This window comes from Oncorhynchus mykiss, chromosome 10 (genome assembly GCF_057628025.1).
Source record: "Oncorhynchus mykiss isolate SJ-2025 chromosome 10, ASM5762802v1, whole genome shotgun sequence".
Classification (NCBI taxonomy): Eukaryota; Metazoa; Chordata; class Actinopteri; order Salmoniformes; family Salmonidae; genus Oncorhynchus; species Oncorhynchus mykiss.
Genome location: NC_143031.1, coordinates 55,792,377 through 55,814,712, shown reverse-complemented (window position 1 = coordinate 55,814,712; position 22,336 = coordinate 55,792,377). Strand labels below are relative to the sequence as shown.

Below are 22,336 nucleotides of genomic sequence, written 5' to 3'. Positions count from 1 at the left end.
CCACAAATATGTCACTAAGATGTTTCACATTTTCAGTAAGATGTTCAAGACAAACACAAGCCGCAATGGCCATGTTGACTATGGAGTGAACCGTAGTGTGGGAAATATTTTACACAAACAAACTTATTATACAATATTTCCTTACATTTTTGGACAATCTTCTAACTGTTTTTCAGTGTGTGTGTGTATAACCAAAAAGGATCAGTCATTAGTCGTAACATATCATTAAAAAAAAACAAAGCGGGGACATTTGGTCTCAGACCTCACAAACGACATGACATACTATAATCCCAATACAGCCGCAGACTCACCTAGGTGGTATTTACCTGTAATACTGTAGTCGGGTACACCAATCCCAGACAACCTAAGAGCTGCATGACACCATTCCCATCCAACCACAAAGGAGAAGGGTCATAACTAAGCATGGGTCCTGTGAACATGTGCGTACTTGTAGGGCTGTTACAGCACGAGAAAGAAAATAGGCCGTTTAAGGTTTAGCAGTAGCACAAGTCTGTTCACACTCTCTTTAGGAAGCAATACGTATGCATTTACCCTGCTTAAGGAGTACATTTGTTAAAACCACAACAATTGTGATAGTGAAAATAGTTACAGGTATTCAGAAGCAATCTACAGTCATATTATGTTGATTTACGTTCTTAGATTCTTTACCCATATGGATTTAATTCTTTACTTAGCTCACGGGCCTCCATGATTACAACCTGGTTGCTTAATCTGTTTGTGACCTTTCATGGTCCTACTGCGGTCACTAGTGGTCACTTAGTAATATTTGGAACAATGGTCAATGGTCTTATTTTGGGGACCAGGTATTGGAGTCATTGAAGACTAAAACCACACAATGCCTTTGGCTTTATCTTAATTGGGTAACTCCTGTTATTATGGGCATCAGGTGACCAACATGAAGATTTCTAATTTCTGGGCTCTGTTCTAATTGGTTGCTATAGAAGATCTAACATCAATAAAAGGCTATGTTCAAATGTCAGAGGGCAATTGAGAATACTGCTTGGAGGACAGCACCTGAAGCAAAACAATTTTCACCACTTCAAGGTCTGTATTTTTGCCTTCATATTCAAACATTATATATTATTTAATATTTTGGTTAGCAGCAAATAATCTAGATAATGTACCTAGTACAGTAGCCCCAGTAGTTTAGCAACACTAATCACGTTTGTGGTCTGTCTGTCAATATTCCAGATTGCAAAATGAAGCTTCTTATTTTTGTAGCCTTCATGGCCACCATCTTCAATGTGAGTATGATCACATGATCATCACACAACAATGTACAAAATCAAATGTTTGCATTCAAAATTACTCTAATGACAATTTTCCCTTTTCCCCCCCTCAATGATCTGTTTAGGTCAATGCTGGCAAGGTAGGATACTGGACACTAAAAACATATTTATCCTTCACCAATCCAATGCTTTTAGGGTTGTGGGAAGTATTGAATGAGTGGACACTTCAGGAGAAGCTGTTGATAGAATTCAAGGTCATATCATATCTATCTTTGTCATTTCTCAGAAACTGAGACTGCTGGCAGGTCTAAATGGTGGAATTGTTTCTGGGCTTAACCCTGGACTGGTGGTGGGGGGCCTGAACCCTGGCGTCCTCCCTGGTGGCACTGGGTTGATTGGGCAGCCTCAGTTTGCCCAGGTCAGTCATCAATATCCATGTTTGCAGTTTCATTCTATTTCAAGAAATGTATTATACAGTAACTGTTCACAACAGGTGGATAAACAAAGAATACACTGTCTTTAAACTACTTATACACCTTTTATAAATAATTTCACATAACCAGACAGTCAGACAGTCAATTGTGTATTAGGGAGAGATGATGTGGGAGGGAAAACTATATCTTTATCTAAGTGCTGAATAATTTGGCACGACTTTCTCTCCTCACTCATACAGATGGTCCCAGGTGTCCCCACGTATGTCATGCAACCACAAGCTGTTCCCAATGGTCCCTATGGTTTCCCCAATGTCGGGATGCTGCAGCCTCAACTGTTCCCTAACTTCCCTGGGCAGTACCAGTATCCTGCCCCACCAGCTAATGGGGTATGACTCGAAATAAATAGACTTTCATACTTCTTATTCTGCTACGTATGTCCTTTTCTGTTGTTTTAATATTTTATTTGTTTTATTAGTTAAAAATGGGAAATACATTGTACACATTTTTGTCCTGGGGTACAACTTTGAAAAACAGGACGTTTATATTGCACATTCCGCTTTTTCTTTTGGTGTTATTATAGTATTATCAGAGAAGAAACAATTTGGAAATGCTTTGCAGTAATTAAAATGTTAGTTCTCCCATAAACAGCTGCCTTACTACATGGGTGTCCCTCAAATGGCAGGAATGAATCCTCCACAACAGCAAGTCATGGTATAGACAACTCTATGTACTCAAACATATTCTGAGTTCACTTAATGTTGGAAACTCGGAAACGCTGACATTTCCAACTTGCTAACCTAGGCGGAAGAGTCGGAATGCGAGTTTCCTACTGGGGAGGCATCAGAATTCACCAATATGAATCTCTAAGCAGATAACTTTAACGTTAATTTGAACTTGGAGGTCCCGAGTTTCCAACATGAGGGCGAGAGTGTGTTACATTCCAGGAAAATATAGGCACGCACAAATCATGAATACATTTAGACTACAATTTATAATAAATGTATAATAATAACTCTTCCTTCTGGTTAGGGAGTCCAAGGTGCAGGTGGGATTCCCATGATGCAACAGCAGCAGCCACAGCAGGGTCCTCAACAAGCAGAGCCCGTGAGAAGATTCAAGGTACAGTAATGGTCATTGATTGTACAGTGCATGTGGCTCATGGTCAATAGTGTATTTCAATCTGTAATTGACTCTGTGTAAGAAAAGGAATCTAGTTAATGTGCATATGTTCATACAATTTTCACCTTTTAGCGCTTTCTGATGAGGAGGGCTCACACCATGAAACCGGATTTGGACATTCAGGTACAGAATAATGCACATTTAATCTGATACATTCCAGTTGAATACGTTCAGTTGGACAACTGACAAGGTATCCTTTCCTTTTCTCATTCAGATTTCAACTGAGACAACCACAACTCCGTCCCCAACTACTTGTTAAGACAATATTCAAGTTTAGAGTCGACACATTTGAAAGGAACAAGGTATACATCAAAATACAAATGCTCTTTGTGGTATTGTACAATATCCCATTATTGAAAAAGATAATAAGCAAAACGTATCTTGGGGGATTTATTTACAGGTGTCTGCTGTAGAACATGGACACAGGGGAATTTCACCAAGTCGTCCACAGCACTTTAAGTTAATCATATCAGATACGCTAGCGGTTAAGAGCTTTGGGCCATTAACCGAAAGGTTGCTGGTTCGAATCCCTGAGCCAACTAGGTGAAAAATTGGTTGATGTGCCCTTGAGCAAGGCATTTAACACTAATTGCTCCTGTTAATTGTTTTGGATAAGAGCGTTTGCTAAATTACTAAAATGTAAATGTATAATGTCTTCTAACATTGTATACATGCAGATCTTATTTGCCATGTCTATGTTTCTTCTTGAAATTTCAATAAACATGACTATTAGCCTTCATAAAACTTGTTTGTTTGTTTGGTTTGAAATGGGGGTTGATTTTTGGCACCTTCTACGTTTGTCATGCAAATGCATGGCATATTGCCCCGATTTCGCCAGAATTAAATTAATTTGAGTATCTAAAATATTATGGACTAGTTTAGTCCATAAGAAGCACTTTCAATGGAGAATCTCCATTGAGCATGCATTTCAGTCCAGGACTAGGTTGAAATTCTGTCCAGGAAGCCATCCCTTTAAGAATTTGTGAGGACCTGAGAAAGTAAAGACACTGTAGGTGAAGAAGCACATTGACAGGCTTCAAGTGACTGCAGGGCTAAAGGATGAACAGACCCAGCGCCATAAAAAAGTGACTAAGGGGGCAGTTGAAATCGGTTCGGAAGCAACATTTTGGGGGATTCTTGCATTGGAATTATATTGAATTCTGCTTAGAATTCTGCTTATACAGTATATCACTCTATACCACAATGAACATAAAGTTAAATTGCCAAGACTCCGAGAGCATTGATTGAGTGCTTTTGAAGTGACAGGTTGGCAAGAAATCTGTAGCCTATCTACACTGCACTGTATCAATACAATGGACTGCACCCTACTCACCAAAGCAATGACATTTTGGTAATGAATCTAAGCTACAAGATAGATAGGGTAATTCACCTATTACAAACAACCTATGTGAATGCGCATGTCTATCTGTCTTACCAAAATAATGCAAACTAAATGCTGAAAGAAGTAACCTAGTTATTCATGCAGGCAAACAAAAATAGTTAAAAGAATCCGCCCCTTTAAATTATTTTTAACCTAAAATGATATACCCAAATCTAACTGCCTGTAGCTCAGGCCCTGGAGCAAGTATATGCATATTCTTGGTACCATTTGAAAGGAAACACTTCGAAGTTTGTGGAAATGTGAACGGAAGGAGGAGAATATAACAGAATAGATCTGGAAAAAGATAATACAAAGAAAAAACCAACTGTTCTTTTATATTTTTTTGTACCATCATCTTTGAAATGCAAGAGAAAGACCATAATGTATTATTCCAGCCCAGGTGCAATTTCGATGTTGGCCACTAGATGGCAGCAGTGTACGTTGTATCAAGACTGCCCAAATGTGCCTAATTTGGTTATTAATAACTTTTCATGTTCAAAATGGTGCACTCTCCTCAAACAATAGCATGGTATTATTTCACTGCAATAGTTACTGTAAATTGGACAGTGCAGTTAGATTAACAAGAATTTAAGCTTTCTGCCAATATCAGATATGTATATGTCCTGGGAAATTTTATTGTTTCTTACAACCTCATGCTAATCGCATTAGCCTTACCTCAACCGTCCCGTGGAAGGGACACCGATCCCCAAAAGGTTTTAATCGCAGTTTGGCTTAGAATACCAACACAGCTGCGAATGCGAACAAATTAATGTGAATAGAACAGTGGTACCATGTAGGCCTAGAATACAAAATATAAGATCAATACAGGCATGACAAAATCTATATTTCAGCTAGTTACATTAACAGTAAACAAACGCAGTAAACAAAAGCCCAATGGAGATCCAAATAACCAAAATATAGACTACAACCTACTACAGTGAGAAGCAGCCATGCAGAGCTGTCTTGCCAAACATAAAGACATGCAAAATCATGCTGCTCATGAGTACTCCAACACTTCAGTTGATTAAATTCAACCTACTTTTTCATTGTATTTTACCTTAATTTAACTAGGAAAGTCAGTTAAGAACAAATTCTTATTTTCAATGACGGCCTAGGAACAGTGGGTTAACTTCCTGTTCAGGAGCAGAACAACAGATTTGAACCTTGTCAGCTTGGGGATTTGAACTTGCAACTAGTCCAATGCTCTAACCACTAGGCTACCCTGCCGCCCCATAGGGGCTTAATCGATTAAGCAATGCCAGCCTACCATAAACACATTTCCAATACACACAGTTCCATTTACAAGCACAAAAACCAATAGGCTACCAAGAAAACCATAATAGAATGTTTATTATGAAACATACCGATATGTAACTACACCCAGGAGCATAATTTGGGTTCTTGCATTGGAATTATATTGAATTCTGCAGTAACCCAGTATTCCAGACACTCTTCCTATGAACCAGACGCTGTTAAATGAATGTTTTTGGACAGAAAACCTGCGGCTAGGGTAGTATTCTAGATAAACCTGGGCTGGCTCCTCTGTTCCAAGATCGTCAGGAACAGTCGGAGGTGGAGGGGACTGTGGAGTCAATATCCTGGCGTTTGTGGAAGGGTGGGTAGGCTCTGCACGCAAAGCTAGCTGGAGCTCGGCAGCATCATCGCTGCTCGGCTTGGTGGTGACCTCTGTGGTTTGATGCTGCCGCTGCTGCTCATCACAGTCCTTTTATCTTTGTTTGGGTACTTTGGCAAAGCCAATTTTTGATATCAATCGTGGCAGTGGCAGATTAGCTGGTTCGAGCAATCTAAATAGGCTAAGGCTAATAACAATGTTTTTTACAGCTAGCTAAGAAGCTAACTAAACTCTGTAGTGGTGTGGTGTGAGGCAGAGTTGAGTGAAGCAGCTTCAATGGTAAACTTGACCCCACCCTTATAAATCAAAATCAAATATTACAGGTAGAGGTGTACCATATTATTCAATTAGCCTACCACAGATGAGAAGTGTTTTCCCCAAAATGTTTATGGAAACCCAAAGGAGTCATTACTCACCACCCCAGGGGCTTTCCATAGCCCACCTCCCTACACACATCCTGTGCTATCTGTTAATTCTGCTGACACAGCACAGCGGAGATACATATTTTGCACCAACCTATCTCTCGATCATTTAAACTTTTTTGCTATTTTTATATAGGGAGATAGGACTAAATCTGAGGGGGCACAAGTTTCAACTGAGTGCCCAAAGCCCACTTTTGCCCCCTCGTGGAACCTGGCCTGATGAAGAACTCGGGAAATGTTTCTACTGTAGATTGCACTTCTCACTCTTCCTCAATCTCTTTCAGAATATAATTATGTAATATAATATCATAAGAGTATGCAAATGTTTCTTACATTTTTTACAAATGGTTTTATCCTAACCAAATGATGGCGGTTAGGATCTAAACCAGCAGCCCTCCTGTTGCCAGTTCAGTAACCATTGGGATTTGAACCAGCAACCTTACAGCTACCTGCCTATAATACCTTATTTATAGGACATAATAAACACTGATAATGTCAATCAAAAGACTTACATTTACACATGCCAACCCCACACCAGTCCATAGACGAATCGTCTGTCTGAAAACTCTTAACCACCTGCAGCAAACTCTCTTGTAGTGACGCATATTATAATCACAGGTCTCTATGAAAGGTTTACAAATAACACAGACTCATGGTCATCAGGGGCATTGAGTTCCAGGTTTTTTAGGCCAATATAGGGAAAGTGATGTATAATAGGAGATGTTCTATATATTGTGAACATACTGTAGGGGCAGAATACCCATTGAAATAATGGGACAGGGGTTGACTGTTATCCACCTTTCATCCACCTACTTTGTGTCATATACTGTAGAGTCAACATATTAGACAATAACATTAGAATTGGTGTACTGGTGTAATGTCCAGGCATGAGATTCATTTTGACTTATGGTCAGTCCATAATGATACAGCTGCATATATCTGCACCGTAACTGTCTGAGTCTGAGAGTGATGTCATCTCAAAGAGCCTGTGCGTCATATTGACCATAGTCTGTGTGTGTCTGGGACATGACAGCTCAAGTGGGAAGACAGAGATAGTTTAAAAGTAGGAGAGACACAGTAGCCTGGACAGAGAAATAAAGAACACACTGGAAAGAAAGAAGATAGGCTGAAGCTGACGTTCTCTGATAAGGTAATACTGTCATGGGCTATGACTTGCTTTTGTATAATCAAAAATAGTTAAAAAAAATAAGTATGCATCACATACAACATGCTCAAGATGGTTACAAGACGGTATTGAGATGTCAGACATAAACTACATTTGTTCTGTCTTCATTGTAGGATATCATGAAGCCGCAGACTGTAACTGTTTTGGTCTGCCTTTTGGGTGCTAGCCTTTCACTTCCTGTGAGTTTCACACGTTACTTGAATATTCCTTCATTTATAGCGCTACACTTCAAAATGAATCATAACAAACTGTTTTTGTTGCTTTTTTTAAAGATATACCAACAGCAAATTGGAATCCTCGCAAGTAACAGCAATGAGGTACATTGAATTGTCCCATATGTTTTTTGTTGTTTGTGATTTTTCTTTCAAATTGATGTGTAGTAAAATACAATGCAATGTGGAGTAACGGTTGTTAGAAACATTTTCTGACTGCTCACCCATCCTTTACAGATCCTGCGGTTGAATGGACTGACCCTGACAGGTGTAGGCTTTGGGCAAACACAAATGCAGGTACTGAACCAATCCAATCTAACGCAATCGAGGTAGAAATCATTAGCCATGATAATGCTATAGACATACTGTAGTAAAGAAGATTGATATCATTAGCCACATTTGCAGACAGCATAATAGTTCAAAATGGTCTCCAGTGAGCAGTTTCCATTCCCACTTTACCTTTAACTACACATATTTTCAGCTTTGGCACATCAGCCGAATTGTTCATTCAATTGCTCATCACAACTTCGGTCCGCAAAGCTTTGAAATGATCTTAGGTCAGAGACAGATCTTTTACCCAACCTTGTTTGTTCAGGCGTCTCCATTCATGCCCCAGTACGTGATCCAGCAGCAGCCTGAACTTGGTCTCCCCCAGATGGTGAACTTTAACCCCCAGGTGGGAGGCCCTTTCGGCCCCCAGATGATGTTCCCTACACAGGGGAACCAGCTGCCCCCCATACTGTACGCCAATGCCCAACAGGAGCAGCCTGGGGCCCCCCAGGACCCCAACAACCCCAATAACCCCCAGCAACCTCACAACCCTGCACAGGTAGGCTACTGTACCATTTCAGATCAGTTAGTTGGTCTGTGTATGTTTTCACACAAGTTCATTGACATACCAATGTTTTTGATGGATACCAATGACAAAAGGCTTCCCAGCCTCTAATAATGAATACACATATTTTTTTCCTGAAGTCAGTTTGTCTATGTTTTTATACAAATTCAATGTAATTCAATGAAATACCACGTGTCAGGTAATCCACTACTAATTGGCAAAGTCTTTCCAGTATTTGTTGAAGTTGTATTTATTTTCTATTATCCTGAAGGGGGTTCCCCAGTTTCCTCAATACTACCCATCATTGTCATTTCCCCAGCAACCAAGAATGCAGGTACAGTGGAGTTTCCCTCTTTCAGTGTGATTTGTTCCTCAAGGTGCATCTTGTATTCACTGTAAGAGATGATATACACTCTTTATTCAGACTAAAGGATCACTTTTACCCTCCATTTCTGTGTTGCATTTTCTTAGTAGTTCACTGTTGATATGGTCCCCACAAATTGGGCATGTCAACAGTAAAGTTTTCAAGATAGAGCACTAAAAAGCTAAATGTGTGATCCTGATGTGTTTTGCATATCAAACATATCATCATCACACTTTTTGATCCTTTAAGACTATTAACTTTCACAAGTGTATCTTCCCTAGGGCTACCCCTACTACATGTCTTACGGTTACCCCAACTACCCCCTGCCTAACCAGAACAACGGGCAGAACCAGCTGAACTTGGAGAAGACCCCTCAGAAACCACAGCTCCCACTACAGGTGAGGAGGGGTCATTACATGGGTGTGCTCTCCCTTCCACCCATACAGGCCTGTTACACTAGACGAGTGACTTTTGCAGAGTGTGAGACGTTCATATTCATTTCAATGAAACCTATGCATAAGCATTGCAGCTCCAGGAGAATAAAATATTTGAATACGGCAGTTTAAAGTGCAGTGAAATATTCTCAACAGAATGGAAATTAGAGACAATGAACCGATAGTATGTCGTAATTTCATGATTTTAGTTTCATTTTAAACTAACAATAATTTTATAATTCGAAAATTCAACAGGTCAAACAGAGTATCTTAATAATTATTATTACCATTTCATAATTGCAGCAGGCTGCCCAACCTCAGGCACCAGGAAAGGTAAGCAAGCGCTTACTACTGTGTCTGAATCATATATGGATAACATTAATGTGTCCTCTATGTGAGGGCTGTTGACGTAGACTGAGCTGTGTGATATCTAACTGTATTTTTGTGTTGTTGATAGACATGGCCTAAAGGATTCCAGACAGAGGCTGCCAACCCTCCACCAGATCACCGTGGAGACACAGTTGACCCTGGCGTGGATGAGGTATGACCTCTACTTCTTTTACTATGACTATAACAATGCTAATATAACATATAATATATTATAGTATGTATACATTGTATATATAGATTTTAGTATGTGATATGAAACATATGTTGTACTTGTGATAATGTCATCTTGAATTTTTTTTTTTTACAGGGTCATCCCAACTTCTCTTTCCTGTTTGAGCCATAGAATTGCATGTGGGGTCAAATGAAATTGAGGTAGGGTAACATTAGCGCCATTTCCAGGTTTTTATTATGGGAAGGAAACATTTCGTCAACTAAACACCTGAAATGTATTCAGATCAGTAGTATACTGTACTTCCATTTAAGTGTTTTTTTTTTTTCATTTTCAGGGATCGGCACATCAATCTCACATTCCTACTCCTATATTAATATAAGATATGTTGTCAGTTACAATATGATACATTTTCTATTGTCAAATAAATCCATTATCAAGCAAAATCACAGTTGTCAATTGTACTTTGTATGCACACAAAAACAAGAGTTCTTAGTTTGCATGCTGGAAGTTTTAATGAATGTTATAGAGCAATTGATTGAGAAAGTGTCAAATTATATCACAGAAGTAACCTCCACCAACACCTGCCATGTACTGTACAGTTAGAAATAGGTTCTAAAGAGGCTACACATATCTTGCCACTGGGGGTGCTCTTGAGCCAAAAGGGGTCCCCTAATTGCACAGAAATATTGTCCAGAAATGACCTTACTGGACAGAAAGAGGCCCACCTCCCCACACCCATGAGTAAAATCAAATATTGTTAGGCTAAAACTAAAGGTTGTTTGGTTTCATGAGTTAAGAAATGTATTAGTATTTAGGAAAACATTTAGCAACTAAATATCCAAATGTAATCTGTAAAGTTGAATGTACTCCAGATAGATATGAAAATATGTCAAAAATGTAATCTCATTCCAATCGACGTTTCCAATCCAGATGCAAGGCTTGGGCTTCTTCTCCCTGTAAACAGGGAAGAAGAAGTCAGAAAAGGATAAAGAAACAGATGATGCATTGCAAGGAAACGCCTAGGCAAAGTGTTTAACACACCTTGTATCCACCATATTATTTTTCTTCCTCTTCCCAAGCCTTTGTCTCTTCAGCCTGCAGATAGAGCAATCATATCATGGTTTAAGAAAGGAAATACATTATTTTATTGTAGGAATACAGATACAACAATGTCATTAGTAATTTCTTACCTTCATGAACGATGGGAGCTTGGGGTAAAGGTTGAAGGATTCAAATAATGTTTTAGATGGTATTGTGAGTGACATTTGATTGAAAAATAAACAATATTGTTACATTTGACAATATTCATTCATGATGACACTGAAGCTGAAAGGGAATATTAAAATCTCAATAAGAAGCATGTTTAGTAAACAGCCAATACTTACAAGTGTTGTTATCCCATATTCAAATGAGATTTTATTCTGCAGGGAAAAGAACAGATAAACATTTAAAACATGTGTAAAGTATATTTCTTAATTAAGAAAAAAGATAAAATCTCACATAACATATTTGCATTGTGGTATTTTGTTGATGTTAAATCATAAATGTATACATACTGTAGCTGAGGGGTTGTAGATGAGCTTCAGGTAAGGTTGGAACTGAGACAAAAAAAACGAAATGTTTTGCTATTTCTCAAATCTTCAAATCAACTTGTTTTCTATTTATTCAGCATTGTAAATATATAACAAAATAGTTTAAAGGTTCATTAGGACACTTACCTGAAAACCAGATGAGTGTGGGTATCCAAACTATCAAAACCAGGGACACAGAACAAATATCAACTGCTTTTCAAGTTCTTTCAAGAAATTCACACTTCACACCAAAATTCACAGCAAAATGTACTAGAATATGATTTAAAACGGAATATCTCGTCATACCCCTAATTCTTGAGGTCTTTTATGTCCATGCTGTAAAACATATTACAGTTTACTTATCTGTTATATACAGTACAATGGCATACTTCCTGCTATGTTGCCTACAATACTTCAGAGTCATAGAATTAAGCCAACATGGAATGAGAGGCTAGTCCATACCCTTGGTGGGGGTGTTCCTCGTCCTCCCTGATAGTAAAGAAGATACATTATTTGTTTTACACAATCCCATCATGCAGTACTCCAGGCATCATAATACTAAAATAAATCATTGTTTGTGTGAATTCCTCACCTTTGGCAGCAGGAAAATGTTCTCACCCTACAAAGGGAAACATGTTCGCCACATGAACAGATATAGACGACATACACTGTATGATACTGGGACAATTAACGCATGTATAACATATGATAACAATTCTATCTTAGATCATTCAGGCAAATTCATTATTTACCTCTTTCAGGGGCAGACCACTTGCATTCTGGGAAAGAAAAAAAGCATTTTGTTTCAATATGATTTTCAGTATGTAAATCCATTCAGTTTTTGATAGTAAAAACATCATCTTACCTGTAAAGTCACATTGTCAGCCTGTAAAAGAACCATAACATTATTTATTTTTTAAATTCTAATTTCTCAAGAATTTCTAAATGAATAAACAAGGAATAACAAGGAATAACATCATATTTAACAATAAATTATCCATATCTCATTACCCATATGTCTGTATTCACAAAGCGATGTTCTTCATTGACATACATTAATTAGCAATGGCCAAGGTACTGTACCTGAAAGATGGGGATGAATTCTCTGTTGCCCTAAAACATTTAAAAAAATGGACATAAGTTAATTTTGTCTACGTTAAACTTAATGCCGGGTTATGACATAACCAGGATCTATTAACAACCTACCACCATCTCAGGTTGCAACAGTCTTCCTCCAAAGAAGGTGTCATCAAACGGGGGCCGTCCACCTGCTCCAGATGGAACAGCTGAGGGGCGAATGGGGTTCCTGTCAGACTGGGGAGATAAAGAGACACAACACCCTTCATTATATCAAAGCTAATTAGTTCTGTCGTCTCCTAGCCAGCGTCCCATAATCTATGCGCTTTTAACAACAGAAAGACAGAGAGGGATACATTGGCTAACACACTAACAAACTGGACCGCCAGGCTAGTACTTTCCAATATAGTCTGAAATAAAAGTTTAAAAAATGTCTTACCCTTGCATCAAGGTTCCTCATGTTGGGTCTTCCTCCTCTTGGGGGCCCTGCAGGTCTACGCCATCGGGACCCTGGCCCGCGAGGGGGGCCCTGGCCAGGGTGCGGTCCAGGTCCATTGGGAGCATACCCAAAGTCAGATCCCTATTGAGAGAGAGAGAGAAACATTACATTCTAGTTCTACAATCAGTTAAGCATCTTAAGTGGAATCGGTGATTGTATTCATAGCAGGTTGCATGGAGGTTGCCATTACACCGTTTACTCACTGTCACAGGTGGAAGATCGGCAGGGGATGATGATCCTCGGTCTCTTCTCATGGTTCCCTGGTTCCACCATTGACCTTCGTCCTCTCTCTTGACCAGGAGCGAGCATCACATTATACATGTTAATTAACAATAGATTTTAAATTGATGGAGGATCCCTGACAGCTTTTATATTTGTATCCTTTATTTATTCAGGAGATCATATTGAGATTACAAATCACGTTTCCAAAATGAGACCTGAGTATATCATGGCAATAAAACGATCACAAAAACAGCATATGAGAAGAAAAAACATTGAAAAGGCAATACATTACATAAATAGAATAGAAAATAACCAGACACGACATACCCTTTTATAATCCCGATCAGGGTAGTCGAGGGGTCCTCCAGACTCGGGCCCTCCCATTAGTCGCTGAGTGTCCCCACTTCCTGGGCCTTCAGAGGGTCTGTTTGGGTACCAAGGGGGCATTTGATCCTGGTCGGGCTACACAAAATAAATTCAGTCAAGTAAAAAGTACTATATCATAACTATTACTACTAGTAGATACAATGAATTAGTAGTTTGGGAAAATCACATTTGTTAATCAAATTAGAAGGCCATCATACCCATCCTGGGTTGCCAGTTCCACCCATATCCCATCCTTGCCACGTAGGTCCTCCACCGATTGGTCTAGAGTTCTCTCCTCCTCCACCTATTGGCTGGCCCCCAAATGGAGGGAGGGAACCATCCTTCATCCAGGGATCTCTACCATTGGGCTTGACAAAGTAAAGGAAAATAATATGAGCTTCAGATATAACCATTAAGTAAGAAAACAAAGTAAAATCTAGAATTGTCTGTTTTTCTCTAAATCTTGATTGACTTTGATTTAGGTCTCTTGGATCTCTTGGAAATCTCTTTGACCTTTTTTTCTTACTCTCATAGGGTGTCTGTCTGGACTTTGTTGAGGTCTGCCAAATGGGAGGAATCGACTGTCTCCCTGTTGCAATTGTCTCCATGGGTCAGCCTGGGAAAAATAAATCACAATTTAATAAAGTACATGATCTGCCGTGCTGAATATTAATTAACCTAATGCATTGCGCCCATATATTTTTTCGGATTATTCTCTATTCTCTCTTGACTATTTACTCACACGTGTAGCCACAGCCGAGAAAAGTAAAATGACAACACAGAGGTACTCCATTGCTTCCTATATGCCTGTAAGACAATTATTCATATTTAAACACTGAAAACACAAAGTTGTTTAACACTGATATTGCTAACACTGAAAACACAAAGTTGTTTAATACAGGATCGGTGCCCCCTCACGGGACGGATGAGCTAACGTAGGCTAATGTGATTAGCATGAGGTTGTAACAAGAACATTTCCCAGGACATAGACATATCTGACATGGGCAGAAAGTTTAAATTCATGTTAACCTAACTGCACTGCCCAATTTACAGTAGCTATTACAGTGAAAGAATACCATGCTATTGTTTGAGGAGAGTGCACAGTTATGAACTTGAAAATGTATTAATAAACCAATTAGGCACATTTGGGCAGTCTTGATACAACATTTTGAACAGAAGTGCAATGGTTATTTGGATCAGTGTAAACTTTGCACATACACTGCTGCCATCTTTTACCAGCTCTAATGTGTTATATTCTCCTACATTAATTTCACATTTCCACAAACTTCAAAGTGTTTCCTTTCAAATGGTGTCAATAATATGCATTTCATTCCTTCAGGTCCTGAGCTACAGGCAGAGAGATTTGGGTATGTTATTTTAGGCTATTTTTTTTAAAGGGTCCGATCCTTAAGAGGTTTTAACATTGAAAATACATTTTAACACTGCAAACACAAAGTTGTTTAACACTGAAAACACATTACTGAAAACAGTAGTTTTAACATTAAAAACACCAAGTCATTTTTGCCACCAGATTGCTTGAAAACAACCTGTCTATTCTAAACCCAGTGTTTCTCCCTAGCACTTACCTTCACCTTGGAAGTCTCTTTGTGCTCTAAGCTCCTACCTATGGACACTTATATTAGACATGAAGTGTTGAGCAATCTCTATACTGCTTGAGAAAACACAGCCTATGACGAATGCTTTGATGTGTGCAATAGGGCAATTATCACGCAGGCTTTGCTAAAGGGGTATTTCATTGACATTGACATTTCAGTCGCGCAATGCCAGTTTGCCAACAGAAAGAGCCCTTTGATTGCAATGACAGTCTGACAGTAGCTCATATAAGTGTATTTAAATTGTATAATGTACACTGAACAACAAATATAAATGCAACATGCAACATTTTCAAAGATTTTACTTAGTTAAGGTTCAAAAAAGAAAATCAGTCAATTGAAAGAAATTCATTATGGATTTCACATGGGAATACATATATGCATCTGTTGGTCACAGATACAGTGCATTCGGAAAGTAATCAGACCCGTTGAACTTTTCCCACATTTTGTTACGTTACAGCCTTATTCTAAAATGGATTCAATTGTTTTTCCCCTCATCAGTCTACACACAATACCCCACAATGACAAAGCAAATGCAGGTATTTAGATATTCCGTCAAATTTGTAGAAAAACTAATCTGAAAAATCACATTTATATAAGTATTCAGACCCTTTACTCAGTAATTTATTGAAGCACCTTAGGCAGCGATTACAGCCTTGAGTCTTCTTGGGTATGACGCTACAAGCTTGGCACATATGTATTTGGGGAGTTTCTCCCATTCTTCTCTGCAGATTCTCTCAAGCTCTGTCAGGTTGGATGGGGAGCATCGCTACACAGCTATTTTCAGGTCTCTCCAGAGATGTTTGATCGGGTTCAAGTCCAGGCTCTGGCCGGGCCACTAAGGACATTCAGAGACTTGTCCCGAAGCCTGTGTTGTCTTGGCTGTGTGCTTAGGGTCGTTGTGCTGTTGGAAGGTGAACCTTTGTCCCAGTCTGAGGTCCTGAGCGCTCTGGAGCAGGTTTTCATCAAGGATCTCTGAAATTTGCTCCGTTCATATTTCCCTCGATCCTGACTGGTCTCCCAGTCCATGCTTCTGAAAAACATCCCCACAGTATGATGCTGCCACCCCCATGCTTTACCGTAGGGGTGGTTTTACCGTAGGGATGGTTTCCTCCAAAAGTGAGGCTTGGCATTCAAAGCAAAGAGTTCAATATTGGTTCATCAGACTAGAGAATCTTGTTTCTCATGGTCTGAGTGTCCTTTAGGTGCCTTTTGGCAAACTGCATACAGGCTGTCATATGCTTTTTACTGATAAGTGGCTTCCATCTGGCCACTTTACCATAAAGGCCTGATTGGTGGAGTGCTGCAGAGATGGTTGTCCTTCTGGAAGGTTCTCCCATCTGTGTCTAGCCACAATCCAATCCTACCTATCTCTACGGACAATTCCTTCGACCTTATGGCTTTGTTTTTGCTCTGACATGCACTGTCAACTGTGGGACCTTACATAGACAGGCGTGTGTCTTTCCAAATAATGTCCAATCAATTAAATTTACCACAGGTGGACCCCAATCAAGTTGTAGAAACATCAAAAGGATGAGCAAAGGAAACAGGATGCACCTGAGCTCAATTTCGAGTCTAATAGCAAAGGGTCAGAATACTAATGCAAATAAGGTTTTTCTGTTTTTTATTTTGAATTAATTTGCAAAAAATGTCTAAAATCCTGTTTTCACTTTGTCATTATGGGGTATTGTGTGTAGATTGACGAGGAAAAAATTTGTATAATCCATTTTAGAATAAGACTGTAATGTAACAAAATGTGGAAAAAGGGAAGGGGTCTGAATACTTTCCGAATGCACTGTACTTTTAAAAACAAGTAGGCCTATGGAATGTTGTCCCACTCCTCTTCAACGGTTGTGCTAAGTTGCTGGATATTGACTGGAACTGTAACACGCTGTCATACACGTCAATCCAGAGCATCCCAAACATGCTCAATGGGTGACATGTCTGGTGAGTGTGCAGGCCGTGGAAGAACTGGGACATTTTCAGCTTCCAGGAATTATGTACAGTTCCTTGCGACATGGACTGCATTATCATGCTGAAACATTATGTGAAGGCGGCAGATGAATTACACGACAATGGGCCTCAAGATCTCATCACAGTATCGCTGTGCATTCAAATGCAATTATGTTTGTTGTCTATAGCTTATGTCTGACCATACCATAACCCCACCGGCACCATGGGACACTCGGTTCACAATGTTGACATTGGCAAATCGCTCGCCATGCGTGTGCCATCTGCCAGGTACAGTTGAAACCGGGATTCATCCGTGAAGAGCACACCTCTCCACCTCTGCCAGTGACCATCGAAGGTGAGCATTGATTGGCTCACTGAGGTCTGTAGTAAGGTCAAGAACTGCAGTAAGGTCAAGACCCTGGTGAGGACAACAAGCATTCCGATGAGCTAAGACGGTTTTTGACAGTTGGTGCTGAAATTCTTTGGTTGTGTAAACCAGTTTCATCAGTTGCCCGGGTGGCTGGTCTCAGACCATCCCACAGGTGAAGAAGCCGGATGTCCTGGGCTGGCATGGTTACACGTGGTCTGCGGTTGTGATGCCGGTTGGGCATACTGACAAATTCTTTAAAATAAAGTTGGAGGTGGCTAATGGTAGAGAAATTAACATGAACATGAATATTCAGCAGCTCTGGTGGACATTCCTGTGGTCAGCATGCCAATTGCACGCTCCCTCAAAACTTGAGACATCCGTGGCATTGTGTTGGGTGATAAAACTGCATATTTTAGAGTGACCTTTAACTGTCACCAGCGCAAGGTGCAGCTGTGTAATGATCATATGGTTGAATCAGATTGATGATATGCCACTCCTGTCAGGTGGATGGATTATCTTGGTAAAAGAGAAATGCTCACTAATAGGGATGTAAACAAAATTGTGCACAGAATTTGAGAGAAATAAGCTTTTTGTGCATCTGGAAAATGTATTGGATATTTTATATCAGCTCATGAAAAATGGGACCAACACTTTACATGTTGTGTTAACATTTTTGTTCAGTGTTTAATAGTTTACTTCTCTACAAATACGGATGCCTTTGAAATGTGTGAACTCTTGAACATGATCCTAAATTAATGTTTTTGCCTGGAGCAACATATACTTGAAAGAAAGAAAAACAGTTGGACATTTGTCGTGGCAAGGTGCGGATTGTGTTGCGTATTATACTTTTTAAGCTGGTGACTCAAATACTTCCCATGATGTTTGGGCAACATTTAGTGGTGGGGAGCTAAGAGGGTGTTTGTTTGCAAAACACTGGTACTGCATGTGTTTTCAAAATGATTAATATCCATTTCTATCACACATTCAACAATTATTTCAGCGATTAGCTGGATGTAGTTGATATTTTGTCTTTATATTAACATTTATGACATTTATTCTAATAAATGTTCAGAAATGTTTGAAATTAATATATTATAATACATTTTATATGCTTATGCATTGTATAATTATAATACTTATACATGTTTTTAAATAATGATATACCATTTACTAATGATAAACACTATTTATAAAAGTTTTATTCATGAAAATGACTGTGAACTGTTACCACATGGTTGTGTTTTATATCCAATATTTGACATGTGACTCATCTGTGAAGTTATAATGTAAATCACTTACTATTACCCACACCTATCCTTCAACAGAGAGTTTAAAGATTTCAGAAAATTAAACATCATGATTATTTTCACAATAATATCGCTTAGTATTAGGGGTTGTGACATCAGTGCTCTTAACTCTATTTAAATTGAACCCACCGACTGGGTATAGCTCATTGTCTTCGCATCATTACACCTGATCAACTGCTGAAATGAACTGTGACTCAAGGTAAGACTCAAGGTAAGATAATTGGTCGTAAAGCAGGGCTTTTGAACGTTGGTAAATATACTTATGCTGTGGTGTTCACATGCTATTTCAGCATTCAGAACAAAAACAAAAAGGTCATCTAAGCTGCTTTTGCTTCTTAATATGTTTTTAGAACTGACCACCAAGATGATGATGAAGGCTACAATCTTTCTGGGATACCTCCTGGGCCTGTCATTGACTGTTCCTGTGAGTTTAACAAAAATAAACATACAATAGATATGGCCCAAATTACGTAGTATTCTACATTATATCATATTTTATTTATATTTTCGATATCATTTTTTAAATATATTCATATATAGGCATATTTACATGTACAAAATTATTATTTTTCAGGCTGATGTGGATCATTTGAGAGTTGCACGTTCCAGCTCTGACTCCAACTCTAACTCAAACTCCAAGGAGGTACGTTCCATAGCTCCACAGATTATGAGCAGAAATTATTTACACCTGCACCTGCCCTAACCCCTGCACCAGACTCAGCCCCTGCACCAGCCCCAACCCCGGCACCAGCCCCTGCACCAGCCCCAACCCTGGCACCAGCCCCTGCACCAGCCCCAACCCCAGCACCAGCCCCTGCACCAGCCCCAACCCCTGAGCCAGCCCCAACCCCTGAACCAGCCCCATCCCCAGCCCCAACCCCTGAACCAGCCCCAACCCCTGAACCAGCCCCAACCCCTGAACCAGCCCCAACCCCGGCACCAGCCCCAACCCCTGTACCAGCCCCAGCACCTGCCTCAACCCCTGAACCAGCCCCAGCACCTGCCTCAACCCCTGAACCAGCCCCAGCACCTGCCCCAACCCCTGAACCAGCCCCAGCACCTGCCCCAACCCCTGAACCAGCCCCAGCACCTGCCTCAACCCCTGAACCAGCCCCAGCACCTGCCTCAACCCCTGAACCAGCCACAGCACCTGCCTCAACCCCTGAACCAGCCCCAGCACCTGCCTCAACCCCTGAACCAGACCCAGCACCTGCCTCAACCCCTGAACCAGCCCCAACCCCTGAACCAGCCCCAACCCCGGCACCAGCCCCAACCCCTGAACCAGCCCCAGCACCTGCCTCAACCCCTGAACCAGCCCCAGCACCTGCCTCAACCCCTGAACCAGCCCCAGCACCTGCCCCAACCCCTGAACCAGCCCCAGCACCTTCCCCAACCCCTGAACCAGCCCCTGCACCTGCCTCAACCCCTGAACCAGCCACAGCACCTGCCTCAACCCCTGAACCAGCCCCAGCACCTGCCCCAACCCCTGAACCAGTCCCAGCACCTGCCTCAACCCCAGCACCAGCCCCAGCACCTGCCCCAACCCCTGAACCAGCCTCAGCACCTGCCTCAACCCCTGAACCAGCCCCAGCACCTGCCTCAACACCAGCACCAGCCCCAGCACCTGCCCCAACCCCTGAACCAGCCCCAGCAACTGCCTCAACCCCTGAACCAGCCCCAACACCTGCCTCAACCCCTGCACCAGCCCCAACCCCTGAACCAGCCCCAGCAACTGCCTCAACCCCTGAACCAGACCCAGCACCTGTCTCAACCCCTGAACCAGCCCCAGCACCTGCCTCAACCCCTGCACCAGCCCCAACCCCTGAACCAGCCCCTGCACCTGCCTCAACCCCTGCACCAGCCCCAACCCCTGAACCAGCCCCTGCACCTGCCTCAACCCCTGAACCAGCCCCAGCAGCTGAACCAGCCCCTGCACCTGCCTCAACCCCTGAACCAGCCCCAACCCCTGAACCAGCCCCTGCACCTGCCTCAACCCCTGCACCAGCCCCAACCCCTGAACCAGCCCCTGCACCTGCCTCAACCCCTGAACCAGCCCCAGCACCTGCCTCAACCCCTGAACCAGCCCCAGCACCTGCCCCAACCCCTGAACCAGCCCCAGCACCTGCCCCAACCCCTGAACCAGCCCCAGCACCTGCCTCAACCCCTGAACCAGCCACAGCACCTGCCTCAACCCCTGAACCAGCCACAGCACCTGCCTCAACCCCTGAACCAGCCCCAGCACCCGCCACAACCCCTGAACCAGCCCCAGAACCTGCCTCAACCCCAGTACCAGCCCCAGCACCTGTCCCAACCCCTGAACCAGCCTCAGCACCTGCCTCAACCCCTGAACCAGACCCAGCACCTGCCTCAACCCCTGAACCAGCCCCAACCCCTGAACCAGCCCCAAACCCGGCACCAGCCCCAACCCCTGAACCAGCCCCAGCACCTGCCTCAACCCCTGAACCAGCCCCAGCACCTGCCTCAACCCCTGAACCAGCCCCAGCACCTGCCCCAACCCCTGAACCAGCCCCAGCACCTGCCCCAACCCCTGAACCAGCCCCAGCACCTGCCTCAACCCCTGAACCAGCCCCAGCACCTGCCTCAACCCCTGAACCAGCCACAGCACCTGCCTTAACCCCTGAACCAGCCCCAGCACCTGCCCCAACCCCTGAACCAGTCCCAGCACCTGCCTCAACCCCAGCACCAGCCCCAGCACCTGCCCCAACCCCTGAACCAGCCCCAGCAACTGCCTCAACCCCTGAACCAGACCCAGCACCTGTCTCAACCCCTGAACCAGCCCCAGCACCTGCCCCAACCCCTGAACCAGCCCCAGCACCTGCCTCAACCCCTGAACCAGCCCCAGCACCTGCCTCAACCCCTGAACCAGCCACAGCACCTGCCTCAACCCCTGAACCAGCCCCAGAACCTGCCCCAACCCCTGAACCAGCCCCTGCACCTGCCTCAACCCCTGCACCAGCCCCAACCCCTGAACCAGCCCCTGCACCTGCCTCAACCCCTGCACCAGCCCCAACCCCTGAACCAGCCCCTGCACCTGCCTCAACCCCTGCACCAGTCCCCCAACGTGACAAATTAAATGTAATATCCTATATATTAATTAATTCACTTTTCAATCTAGCAGGTATTTAATGGAACTCCCAGAGAGTAACTGCTGTCCCTTCATATATCCTGCATCACGCAGAATGAACATTCAGCACTCTGTGGAACCCCACACTTTACATTATGAAGTGTGATTCCTTTATGTATTTATGTTCAATTAAAAAATATATATATTTCAAGCTACATTGTATGTCTCTCCAGTCCTCTGATGAATGCTCATGAAGTTTGTGGAAATTGTGAAAAAAAAGTGTGGTACATCAGATTGTATGATAAGTAAATGGTCTAAATAAATGGTGGAACTTTAGCTATATTGCATTATTTGAGAAATGAAAGCGGTGCAATACAATTT

At 41.9% G+C, this 22,336-nt stretch overlaps 3 protein-coding genes across 4 annotated transcripts; 2 read left to right on the top strand and 1 right to left on the bottom strand.

Moving 5' to 3' along the window:
- Window positions 1-1,247: 1,247 nt before the first annotated feature.
- scpp9 (secretory calcium-binding phosphoprotein 9) lies at window positions 1,248-3,592 on the top strand. Its single transcript, XM_036989359.2, has 9 exons — window positions 1,248-1,265; window positions 1,376-1,390; window positions 1,537-1,668; window positions 1,924-2,070; window positions 2,333-2,395; window positions 2,714-2,803; window positions 2,936-2,986; window positions 3,078-3,165; window positions 3,264-3,592. Exons 1-8 carry the CDS (start codon window positions 1,248-1,250, stop codon window positions 3,120-3,122), a joined length of 561 nt encoding a protein of 186 aa, XP_036845254.2. The 3' UTR covers window positions 3,123-3,165; window positions 3,264-3,592.
- A 3,671-nt stretch (window positions 3,593-7,263) lies between these two features.
- odam (odontogenic, ameloblast associated) lies at window positions 7,264-10,335 on the top strand. Of its 2 annotated transcripts, none has more exons than XM_021619087.3 (11): window positions 7,264-7,449; window positions 7,599-7,664; window positions 7,758-7,802; window positions 7,935-7,994; window positions 8,293-8,526; window positions 8,804-8,866; window positions 9,178-9,294; window positions 9,634-9,663; window positions 9,788-9,871; window positions 10,028-10,092; window positions 10,227-10,335. In XM_021619087.3, the coding sequence occupies exons 2-10, from the start codon at window positions 7,605-7,607 to the stop codon at window positions 10,061-10,063; spliced, it is 729 nt and encodes a 242-aa protein (XP_021474762.2). In that variant the 5' UTR covers window positions 7,264-7,449; window positions 7,599-7,604; the 3' UTR covers window positions 10,064-10,092; window positions 10,227-10,335. The 2 variants fall into 2 exon arrangements, with proteins under 2 accessions (XP_021474762.2, XP_090044766.1); XM_090188640.1 differs by having other exon boundaries at window positions 7,316-7,449; window positions 9,637-9,663.
- Window positions 10,108-14,436, bottom strand: LOC149980082 (uncharacterized). The gene is made up of 19 exons (XM_090188639.1): window positions 14,370-14,436; window positions 14,154-14,243; window positions 13,846-13,995; window positions 13,589-13,723; window positions 13,243-13,329; window positions 12,980-13,120; window positions 12,670-12,777; window positions 12,547-12,576; window positions 12,329-12,349; window positions 12,216-12,242; window positions 12,056-12,082; window positions 11,926-11,952; window positions 11,770-11,799; window positions 11,611-11,640; window positions 11,449-11,490; window positions 11,278-11,313; window positions 11,083-11,100; window positions 10,934-10,987; window positions 10,108-10,846 (listed from the first exon to the last, which is right to left on the bottom strand). The coding sequence occupies exons 1-18, from the start codon at window positions 14,418-14,420 to the stop codon at window positions 10,949-10,951; spliced, it is 1,089 nt and encodes a 362-aa protein (XP_090044765.1). The 5' UTR covers window positions 14,421-14,436; the 3' UTR covers window positions 10,108-10,846; window positions 10,934-10,948.
- Between the last annotated feature and the right edge of the window lie 7,900 nt (window positions 14,437-22,336).